This window comes from Sinocyclocheilus grahami, unplaced genomic scaffold (assembly GCF_001515645.1).
Source record: "Sinocyclocheilus grahami isolate Dianchi unplaced genomic scaffold, SAMN03320097.WGS_v1.1 scaffold779.1, whole genome shotgun sequence".
Taxonomy (NCBI): domain Eukaryota; kingdom Metazoa; phylum Chordata; class Actinopteri; order Cypriniformes; family Cyprinidae; genus Sinocyclocheilus; species Sinocyclocheilus grahami.
The window spans coordinates 448,008-460,601 of NW_015505958.1; the positions used below are offsets into that span (position 1 = coordinate 448,008).

General features: G+C 37.9%; 1 protein-coding gene across 3 annotated transcripts in view; it reads right to left on the reverse strand.

Moving 5' to 3' along the window:
- LOC107561555 (protocadherin-7-like) overlaps positions 1 to 12,594 on the reverse strand; it is a 156,211-nt gene that overhangs the window by 85,747 nt on the left and 57,870 nt on the right. The window contains exon 2 of one of the 3 annotated variants that reach the window (XM_016246025.1): positions 7,308 to 7,524. The exons of the other annotated variants lie outside the window; for them this stretch is intronic. Coding sequence (XP_016101511.1) covers positions 7,308 to 7,524 — 217 coding nt within the window. The remainder of the gene's footprint in view (positions 1 to 7,307; positions 7,525 to 12,594) is intronic. 3 annotated transcript variants of the gene reach the window in all.

Here is a 12,594-nt window from a genome sequence, read left to right on the forward strand (position 1 = left end):
TCTCTCTCTCTCTCTCTCGCTCTCTCTCTCTCTCTAGAATTATCGGCCCCGCTTGAGTTCTGGTGAAATAAAAAATGAGGTTTATTGGATTGAGGCTCTACCGAGCTCTTGAAATATGAATAGCTTTAATTAAAAGCGACTGGCATTGCCATCTGGCCCTCTGCATCCGGCTTCTCTAATGAAGTGAGTGAATGCACAGTGTTCATTTATTTATTTATCTGTTTATTTGCTAATGACCAAGTTGCTAAGACTAATTTGAGAGGTACAAGTAAATTCTACAGTTAACAAATACTATTTTTTAGAGCTACAAGCAAGTTTATTTGGTATGTGTAAATGTGTTCTTTTTTTCTTGCTGATGACAAAAATACTTAAGTTTCCCATTTTCTTTTTAAGTCACACTTAATCTCTATTAATCCATCAAAATACAGTATTGATCACACATAAAATAAAAGTTATGCATTTTACACCCCAGTGTGCATTTTAAAAATCTAAATACATTTTTCCACTATAAAGAACATTTTAAGACCTTAAAACTGTAAAAGCAACTTTATTTTTAAGAGTCTACAGCACTAAATAGCAAATATCAAAATAATGCCTCTCTATCTATATCTATCAGTGTGGAATAGTGAAAGTGAATCCGGAAACACAATTGCCAATAAAAACCTGTCATTTGTATTGATTCATAAACACAGATCTGAAGTGATAATTTCAGTTCCTATCATCTCCAATTGCACTAACAATTGTTCTACTGAGCCGAGACCAGCTGTTGATTATATGTGGTTGTATTCAGCTAGATCTCTATTCTTGCTTTGAGACATATTATACACCCAGTATCTGTCCGCAGTCATGATAAGATTACAGAAACACGAACCCCCCCCCCCCCAGTGTGCATTTTAAAAATCTAAATACATTTTTCCACTATAAAGAACATTTTAAGACCTTAAAACTGTAAAAGCAACTTTATTTTTAAGAGTCTACAGCACTAAATAGCAAATATTAAAATAATGCCTCTCTATCTATATCTATCAGTGTGGAATAGTGAAAGTGAATCCGGAAACACAATTGCCAATAAAAACCTGTCATTTGTATTGATTCATAAACACAGATCTGAAGTGATAATTTCAGTTCCTATCATCTCCAATTGCACTAACAATGGTTCTACTGAGCCGAGACCAGCTGTTGATTATATGTGGTTGTATTCAGCTAGATCTCTATTCTTGCTTTGAGACATATTATACACCCAGTATCTGTCCGCAGTCATGATAAGATTACAGAAACACTTAAAGCCTAACAAGCAGACTCTAGAGACAGACGTCTCTAGGGTTCAAACGGTGGTCAGATTTTTGCACAGTGTTCCTCTAGAGAAAGGCTATCTTTATCATTGGCAAATGCTCCACTGTCTCAAAAGGAAAATAGAGCATTGTCTTTCTATCTGTTCGTCTGTCTGCCATAATGAAACTACAAAGTTACAGGATAATAAAATCTAAGTGATGATGTTGGAAAGCAGAAAAACCCTTGGGGAGAGAAGATGCAAGTCCCTTGGTTAAGCACAGGGGAGTGAAGAGAGAGAAGGAAGAGATAAGAAACGAGGAGTAGAGCAAATGTATTGACTGGATGATCACCGATTGACAACGAGCAAGTCGAAGAGCAGGATTTTTTCCAGAGAGTCAATTAGTCTCTCTCCCACTCTCTCACTGGCTCTCACTCCCTTTCACAGGTACATGCATGTGCACATTAAAGGAGGAAATATCTAATCGTTATGCACTGTCGATATGTTATATGTTTGTGCAGCTTGTGCTGCCTTGACATTTGTTTGTGCAAGAGGAAGATAAATTGAAAAAGAACGGGAGAAAGAAAGAAAGAGTGTGTTTTGGAAAACCCGTCTTCACAGCAGGGTTTCTTCATTAGGGGGACGCCCAGTTCCTGCCATGACCTTAATCCCAAAACAAACAAACACACTCACAACAAAAACTTCACCAGGATCCCAATCACACACATACTTCACAAGCATAATGACCACAATTGCAGACCTTCAGTGATTCCTTCTTTCAAGTGATGGCATTTTTCCCATCTGTTAACTACAGTACAGCAGTGTGTGTGTGTGTGTATGATCTCCCGTCCATATTTTAATTGACTTCAGGTTATCAGAGCTGTAACATAGCATTAGGAAAGCATCACTGTGAGGGGCAATGACTGCCATTTAACCGACTTAATTAAGTGCTTTCCATGAGAAGGACACTGAGAATGTTACCCTTTCAACATGGAAATCCTGCAACATTCTTTGCAGAATTGTTGTGCTACAGACGGCACAAGACGACCTTTCATTTTCATTTTCTTACAAAACATGATTAAGCACAGCTTGCAGTGTTTCAACTAAGCTAGTAAAAAAAAATATATATATATATATTTCAAACAAACTAAACCAAGTTGCCTTCTTGAAAAAAAAAACATATACTGAACAAACACTGAAAGTCTGACAAATAACACTTGTTTTTTGGTTTTAAAAATAATGTACATTTACATAAAAAAATGTGCTAGTCCTAGAATTCCCCCCCTAAAATACATATGTGCATATCATATGCACCCCTAGACATTGCATATTCTTTATAAAATGAATTGATTTTACAATTAATATGAATTTTAAGGAGAGTTATTTAATTATTTAAAGTAAATATAAATCCTGCATCTGTCAAATGACAGCTTTCTTACTAAATGTGAATCTGATCATTCAAAATTGCCTACAGTATATGCAATTACATAGAAGAAGAAGAAGACTTTTGACCCTATGTAAACTAACGGTATTAATGCAAATTACTGTTTTAATATAAAAATAGCAAAGTAAATGTATAAACTATTACATTTAATCAGATCTTCAAAACAATGTAGAGCAATTTCTAAAATCAAAAGACCACTTTGTATAATAAAAAACTGTATTTTAGTGTTAAGGCATTACAAATCTCCAAATCACACTCAAGATGTATGATCACACACTTAAAAGTGAGTATGGATATCGTCTAAGTCCCCTGAGAGAGCATTAAAAGCATTAAACGAACCTAACACCGACCCAAAAGACTCTGTCAAAGCGGAACTAACCCACAGCATGCCTAAGCCAATTATAGAATGTTTGTGCAGCTTGTGCTGCCTTGACATTTGTTTGTGCAAGAGGAAGATAAATTGAAAAAGAACGGGAGAAAGAAAGAGTGTGTTTTGGAAAACCCGTCTTCACAGCAGGGTTTCTTCATTAGGGGGACGCCCAGTTCCTGCCATGACCTTAATCCCAAAACAAACAAACACACTCACAACAAAAACTTCACCAGGATCCCAATCACACACATACTTCACAAGCATAATGACCACAATTGCAGACCTTCAGTGATTCCTTCTTTCAAGTGATGGCATTTTTCCCATCTGTTAACTACAGTACAGCAGTGTGTGTGTGTGTGTATGATCTCCCGTCCATATTTTAATTGACTTCAGGTTATCAGAGCTGTAACATAGCATTAGGAAAGCATCACTGTGAGGGGCAATGACTGCCATTTAACCGACTTAATTAAGTGCTTTCCATGAGAAGGACACTGAGAATGTTACCCTTTCAACATGGAAATCCTGCAACATTCTTTGCAGAATTGTTGTGCTACAGACGGCACAAGACGACCTTTCATTTTCATTTTCTTACAAAACATGATTAAGCACAGCTTGCAGTGTTTCAACTAAGCTAGTAAAAAAAAATATATATATATATATTTCAAACAAACTAAACCAAGTTGCCTTCTTGAAAAAAAAAACATATACTGAACAAACACTGAAAGTCTGACAAATAACACTTGTTTTTTGGTTTTAAAAATAATGTACATTTACATAAAAAAATGTGCTAGTCCTAGAATTCCCCCCCTAAAATACATATGTGCATATCATATGCACCCCTAGACATTGCATATTCTTTATAAAATGAATTGATTTTACAATGAATATGAATTTTAAGGAGAGTTATTTAATTATTTAAAGTAAATATAAATCCTGCATCTGTCAAATGACAGCTTTCTTACTAAATGTGAATCTGATCATTCAAAATTGCCTACAGTATATGCAATTACATAGAAGAAGAAGAAGACTTTTGACCCTATGTAAACTAACGGTATTAATGCAAATTACTGTTTTAATATAAAAATAGCAAAGTAAATGTATAAACTATTACATTTAATCAGATCTTCAAAACAATGTAGAGCAATTTCTAAAATCAAAAGACCACTTTGTATAATAAAAAACTGTATTTTAGTGTTAAGGCATTACAAATCTCCAAATCACACTCAAGATGTATGATCACACACTTAAAAGTGAGTATGGATATCGTCTAAGTCCCCTGAGAGAGCATTAAAAGCATTAAACGAACCTAACACCGACCCAAAAGACTCTGTCAAAGCGGAACTAACCCACAGCATGCCTAAGCCAATTATAGAGCACACACACACACACACACAGGACATCTCTGTCATGAAAGAGACATTAACAGCGACTTTGCAGGGTTGCAAGTGTGACTGGCTGTGTATTTGCGTGTGTTTGAGTCTCTGTGTGTGATGTTTGATAATGCATGAGCCTAGCAAAGCACATCAGCTTTGAAAATTTTCAGCGTCAACTTCTAACTGCATTGAATGCATAAGCAATAGTACTAATGTTCACTTCTGCTCAGTTCTAAGCCGAACATAGTCTCCTGATTTTTCTATTTTCCCTATATCTTTAGTGTTAAGGCATTACAAATCTCCAAATCACACTCAAGATGTATGATCACACACTTAAAAGTGAGTATGGATATCGTCTAAGTCCCCTGAGAGAGCATTAAAAGCATTAAACGAACCTAACACCGACCCAAAAGACTCTGTCAAAGCGGAACTAACCCACAGCATGCCTAAGCCAATTATAGAGCACACACACACACACACAGGACATCTCTGTCATGAAAGAGACATTAACAGCGACTTTGCAGGGTTGCAAGTGTGACTGGCTGTGTATTTGAGTGTGTTTGAGTCTCTGTGTGTGATGTTTGATAATGCATGAGCCTAGCAAAGCACATCAGCTTTGAAAATTTTCAGCGTCAACTTCTAACTGCATTGAATGCATAAGCAATAGTACTAATGTTCACTTCTGCTCAGTTCTAAGCCGAACATAGTCTCCTGATTTTTCTATTTTCCCTATATCTCTAACAACCCCCCCCCCCAAACACACACACTGATTGTCCTAAAGATTGGGAGCAGCAGGGTGAGGCATCTCTTTTATTTATCTGAAAGTGATTCATCTGTTTGTTTGTATCTGCCCTTGAAAGATCTTACAAAAAAGATAGAATGGAACAGGAAGAGAGGGAAAAGGCAGAGACGTGAGGTGGCAAGAGAGAAAGAAAACAGGAGAGAAGGCTGATAGAAAGAGAGCTAGATGAGAAGAGGAACGGATCATTAAATGATTACTAACAAAACATCAGAGAGAATGTGTGTGCCTGCATCTCTGTGCATTCACCCATCCAAATGCCCATCATTTACTGGAAGTGTAGCGTTTGAGGCTGAATAAATGCAATGATAGCACAATCAGATACATCGTTAACTTTCCTAACCTTAGAAATACCGACAATGGAATGACAACGTCTTGTAGTATTATAAAATATATAAGCCATGTCTGTCACAAGTGAGACTATAAACAGCTTTTCAATACCCAACAGCATGTGCAACTTTTCAATTTGCACATAATATACCTGTACATACAACTGTCTATTGTTATATACCTGTACATACAATTGTCGATTTGTATATTTTTATTCCTTAGTTACTTGTTCTATTTTTCTTTTTTTTATTATCTGTGTTTTTGTTCTGTCACTGTCATTCTGTTACACTGTGGAGCTTCTGTCATGAAAACAAATTCCTCGTATGTGTAAACATACCTGGCAATAAAAACTAATTCTTCTTCTTCTTCTTCTTCTTCTTCTTCTTCTTCATACGTTTTCTTACTTTTCCCTCCTGCTCTCCAGCCGAGGGTCTGACTGATGGCCAAATTCTCAATTTGATCTAATCAGCCTTGCACTGATCTCCAAGTTACCAATTATTTTTAGCTTAGTCTGAATTAGAGCCAGACTTTAATTGAGGCTAATTTGGCACAGAATTGTCTAAATGCAAAAGGCTTCAGATCCTATGCAGCAAGTGGGGTAAAACAACTTCCTTTCCACCACGCCTATTTAATCTATATTTAGGACAATGTTCTCCCTGTGATAAAGTTTTAATTTTCAGCGGTTTCCACAGTCTACCGTCAATTTCTGAGGCTTTTGACCTTCGATCTTCTGCAAACCCAAACTACAAATTTACTGCTATGGACCTGATAACTTGACTCTAAGAGAAACACTCGCACCTGCTCTTCTAGCATGTAATCCGATGAGCAAGCAGAACAGAAATTCCACAGAAAATGGCACGCTGAGCTCACACAATACACACCTGTTGCTGATAAAGTATCAAATGTAGACAAGACAGCCCTTAATGTTCGACAACTGCTACCCAATACCACCCCAACAGTGGCTCCATTGATAGAGACCCAACATTGGTTGGTTGGTCATTAACAATGGAGGTAACTGTTGACCACAGAGAGCTTCAACAGGAGATAGGTAAGTCAGCCACTGAATGAAACTAGATACATGTTCTTACTCTTCAAGCCCTTTCACCTGTTAAACTCCTACAATATAAAGAGTGCGATAGGCACAGCAGCATAACATAGTGACAGTGATTACTGAAAAACAGCCAGAATTACTCAAGCGAAAACTGTTCTTGAAAATGTGTTTTTGCAACTCACCATGGCTCAGTAAAAGTGAAGAAAATTATATTTTAATCTGTTTATCTGGTACACAAGCAAACCTCTTGTGAATTGATGTTTAGAAGATGAGTTATGTCTTCAATAAAGCAGCCTTGACCTAATCTGCCTGCAAAGTTTTCAGGCTAACTAGTAGGCTATACTACCGACCTTTAGCTCTTACTGGGTAAACACAGCAAAATAAATAGAAATGAACTGTGTATATATATTAAGCCAGTCATACTTAACACTACAATCACAGTTTCATTCTTAGATTGTAAGACAAACCTAGCAATTCCCACCTATTCAGCCCTTTATATTCATATCTGCGTATAACCCAGCATCTGTAAAACTGTAGTGTCAGCGTAGCTGTGTGTGAGTGTGTGGCCTTTTGTGAGAACTTCCCTATCTTGTTGATTGATGAGTATGTCTCTTTTTATTTAGCTGTTTAGCTTAACTCTGACTTATCTTTTTTTTGTGTTTGCCCCTACCATTTTCCATATGCTCTGCCTCACCGACACTGCCATCGGGCGTAGTCCTCTCATAGGCGTCTTCGGGTAGAGGGAGGGCACCTAGTCTGGGGCCGGACGAGCTCTTGCTGCTGGGCGTCTCCGAATCCTCCAGGCCACTGTCATAGCAGCTCTGCAGCGAGCCCTGGTGCGGGTCCTGTGGCTGGCTCACCACCGAGAAGGTCACTCGGCGGAACGGCTACAAGAGAAGAGATTGCTGGGGGTCACTGGACTGAAGAGGTCGAAGAAGAGGGTTTGATGGGTAGATTTTTTTTTTGTGGGGGGTGTGGGTGGATAATTCTCAGTAAAAGTAATTCGCTGTAGCTCTAGTTAGATAAGCGCACTGCGCTACATGCTACAAAACGACACAAACAGCAACTGAATTAATGGCTCTCTCTCTAAGTAACAAATATATGTAGCTTGATAGCAGCGTTCAGCAAGGAAAGCTAAAAAAAATTAAATAAATAAACAAAACAATACTAATGAGCTGCACAGCACTTGTTTAATGGATTCTCACATGAACAAAAAATGGTAGGATAGTAAGTTCAATGCCCACAGGAGTAAGTACAGATGCCACACTTGGCATTGTGGTTTAAATATAGCGGCGGAGGTCTGAAGGACATCAAAGTCTCCTTGTGTGGTTTATTTTATAGCAAAAACAGGACAAGAGGAGCAAGTATGGTCCCAGTGGGAGACAGAATGGAACACATGTCTACAGGCTAATAAACAAGCGCATGGATCCACACACACACACACATTTTTCAAAGTAAGTAAAGAACAAATAGGTGAAAGGATGCACACAGGAGTAATAAACTGGTACATGGAGGATCGTGTGAATTTGTGCTCTGCGCTCTGAACCTCTGATTTTCATTTCCTCTTCCTCTCGGGATGTCTCATTTGACGAATGGCACACAAGACAGCACAATTGGAGGAGATGACTGACAGTGGGCCAGGAAGGGAGACAAATTATTTTGGTTTGTGCTGAGATTCAGCAAAAAGAGAGCAGAGACAAATTAAACTAGGAAGGACATGGAGTCTACTTGATATGGTTCGTTTCATTAAAGAGAACCAAATATTCATGAAATCAAGTGACAAACTATTTTTGGACTTGTTTTCTGCTGTTATCAAAGCGAAACGTTTAGCTATAATGGTATGCTGATATCCTTTAGGACTTTTTAAATGTGAAAATGAATTTGTTGCCCCGATTTAACTGCTCCGGTAGATGAAGGATGGGTTGAACTAGAAGAGGACTTTTTTGTCCTTCATATCCCAATGAAATACATTGAGATAAGCGATACATATGGGCTCTGAGCTAGAGTGACTGGAAGAGTGAGAGAAATTAGATCATGACAGAGAGAGAGAGAGAGAGAGATGGAGATGAAAGGTAAATGAAAGCAGAGGGGAAAAAGAGGAGAAGACAATGGAGGAAAAGTGATCCCTCCACCCTCCCATCATTCTTTCTGTGTCTCAGTCTCCAGCCTATTACTTACTCAAATTATCCTACACTGATCGTTGGGGCTGTTTAGTCTGTGTGCTGCATGTTGAAACATAATTCAACACAATTTAACAGAAAGAAAACCTGTTATTGTTTATGATGGTCATGGCAGGAGACTGAGGATTTCTAGGTTATATTTTGATGTAGAACAACTTTTCTTTTCTTTTTTAAAAAAAAATAAATTAAATTGAATGAAATTAAATTAAATATTTGATAAACAAAACTACAATCCCATGTTAACTTCAACCAAAGCTAAATAAGCTAAACTCCAACAAAATGATTAACTGTCCCATTACAATTTAATTAACAATAATACAAAAAATAGTGTATGACATATAGTGTACGACTCTGTATACAAACGCTGATTATTTTTTTACTTAAATAAAAAAAAAAATGCATTCTTACATTATAACATTTAGTTTTATACATTATGAAACAGCAGCCATTACTCTGTCTTTCTATTCACCAAGGTGATCTGAAAAAGGTTGCAGACCCCAGCTCTAAATAAATATAAACACCAACCAAAAAAGCAACAGCATTTTTTTTTTGTTTCTAACTGCAGCGAAAAGTTTGACTGATGCATTAAATAGACACTAACAAAGCAGTGGCGTCTCTATAAGTGTTTGCCTCTGGCCTTCTCCCTGCTGCCCCACTTCCTGTCACTGCACATTTTCTTTCAGGAATATTAAACAAGACGGAGCACCATCATTCACTTCTCTTTTTCTTTCCAACTCACTGCATTTCAGACTGAGTGGCCTAACACTCATCATTACTCCAAATTGTGCCTTTAATTTGACACGTCGCCATAATCTTGGCATTTGTATTCTGTCAGGTTAGTAGGGCTTGCCTTTCAATGTAAAGGAGTGCACACACATCCACACACATGGCTGTTTAGTGTCTATGCATTTATAATGAACATGCATATGGACATATCCATGTGTCGTCCATCTTTCTCCAAAATGCCCTTGAACGAAATCTCTCCAAAAGGAGAGATGAGAGCATGTCATCCACTGATGACCAGTCACCACTGTCAAAAACTTGCCATCATGCAGATACCAATACCAAAAGTATTCTAATTACATTAAAGAAGCCACTTGCACGCATTTGGCATTTGTTCTAATGCTGAATTAATTAATAAATTTTTTTATCTCCCTCATTTCTCTGGCTAATGTAGAAATCTTGGCAATAAATCATGTTTCCGTGTAATTACAATCAACATTCAACAAATGAATTGAAATAAATATTCATAGGCTAAAAATTTCACTTTGGATAGTCAAACATTTGTTGCATGATTAAATAGAAGCCCACAGGGGGTCTCGCTATTGCACTGAAATAACGGATCACAATTATGTTTATGTATCAAAGCTCCATTTTCTCTCTCTCTCTCTACCTCCAAAATGAAATGGCTGCCTCTGCAGCTAAGTGTGACAGCAATCAAAGTCCCATGCTGAAGAGAGTTGAGGCTTAAATTACCCACAAATGAACTGAACTTTAGATAAATTGGTAGAGTGTGGCATTATGCTTGGTGCAAATGCGATTTTCAAATATTAGAGTCAATGAATGCCATGCATGACGAATGACGAGATGGGAAAATGGTTGGTCATGCTAAGATATATAGATTGGTTTATTGACTGAGTATTGATTGGCTGGGCTTCCATACTGTTAAAGCGGCTTTATGAAGGACAGATTTAATTAAATATTGCATATACAATTGTATGTTCATCCTTTTGTGCCATCATGACCAGCTAACATTAATTGACTAATCATATCAGCAGCACATGTGAAGGTGTGAATGAGTAATAGTCAGGTGAAATCGCTATCATACTAAATAAATTGTAAGAGCAGACTAACTTCTATAAAATGAGGGAAGAAGCGCTTCCAATCATTGTGTTCTTGTTAGCAATGGTTACCTCCAAAGAAACACATGCAGCCATCATCGCTTTGCATCAAAATGACCTCACACGCAAGGAATTTGCTACAAAGAATATTACACCTGGAAGAGCCATTTACCGGATCATCAAGAACTTCAAGGAGAGAGGTTCGACTGCAGTGAAGAAGTCTTCAGGACGTCCCAGAGTATCCAGCAAGCACCAGGACCATTTCCTCCTGAGGAGTCAGCTATGGAATCGTGTCAACAGCAGAGCAGAGCTTGCTCAGGAATGGTAGCAGGTTGGTGTGAGAGCATCTGCACGCACAGTGAGGCCAAGACTTTTAGACAACGGCCTGGTATCAAGAATGGCAACAAAGAAGCCACTTCTCTCCAAGAAAAACCTCAAGGACAGACTGAAATTCTGCAAAAAGTACAAGGATTGGACAGCAGAAGACTGGTGCAAAATTATTATCTCTGATTAAGCTCCCTTCCGACTGTTTGGGACATCTGGAAAATCGATTGTTACATTGAAAAATTACATTGAAATTTTGGATCCGTGGCCAGGCAACTCCCCAGATCTCAATCCCATAGAGATCCTGTGGTCAGTCCTAAAAAGGCGAGTGGACAAGCAGAAGCCCACAAATTGTGATCAACTCCGAGAACTAATAAGGTAAGAAAGGATCGCCATCAGTCAGGGTTTGGCCCAGAAGCTAATATCCAGCATGCCAGAGCGAACTACAGAGGTTATGAAGAACAAGGGTCAACACTGTAAATATTGACTCATTATAGTTTTTGCCAATAAAAGCCTTTAAAACTTATGATATGCTTATCATTGTTTTTCAGTGTACCATAGAAACGTGGAAAAAATCTACAAATACTGAAGCAGCAAACTTTGCAAAACACAACATTTATGTCACTGCCAAAACTTTTGGCCATGACTGTACATGCTAAATATTGAATGTGCAGTGATGGAAACTGACGAGCTATTTTCAAATACAAAGCCACAATAATACCTGTGATTTTATGGGGTTTCATCAGTGTAGGTGGAAATACTATTTAAAAAAAATGCAGAATACCCAGTGGATTTGCATACATTTCAAAAGTAACTCTATTCTGTAAACAAGCTCATTTTCTGTCTCTTCAAACCTTTTTTTTTCTTATTATCTTGGTAAAAAGTGTGTGTGTGTGTGTGTGTGTCTGTGTGTGCGTGCTTGCGTGTGTGTGTGTGTTAGAGTATATTGGGTGTATGTGGGTAGTGGAGTGACCTATATCCATGAACCATGAAGAGCAGTAGTTTAGCCAAAAACACAAACTCTAAAGCCTCCTGTGCCTTTCTGCAATCAAGCAGACAAGAGATGAAAGGAGAAGATGAATTGAAGGAAGAGAAGAAATAACATTGGATGAGATAATACAGCAGACAGGAAGAAAATGCAACGTATGTGGCTAGTGTGGTGGATGTGCTGGATGTTGTTAGTATTGTAAACAATAACATTAATCAGTCACTGGTGTCTAGACGTCATGGCCTGGCACTAGAACCTGTAATTTACCTCTGTTCAAATTTTCATAAGCACCCTGAGGCTGAACCACAGACTGCTATCTGTTCAATCTGCGACTGTACAAAACAGCCCAAGGGTAATGCTACTGTAGGTCAAAATAACCTGTAAATCAGCTCTAGAATGAGCTTCAGGTTATGTAGACAAATTCACATAGTTAGGTTGAATGGCTAACCCAGAAGCAAGCCTTGTGAGACTGATATCGATATATCGGCCGATATTCTTTGTGTATATTATAGTACAGTACCAGTCAAAAGTTTGGACACTTTCCCTTCCGTGTGTCCAAACATTTGACTGGTACTATATATAGAATACAGTATATACATAAACAGAATATATATATATATATAT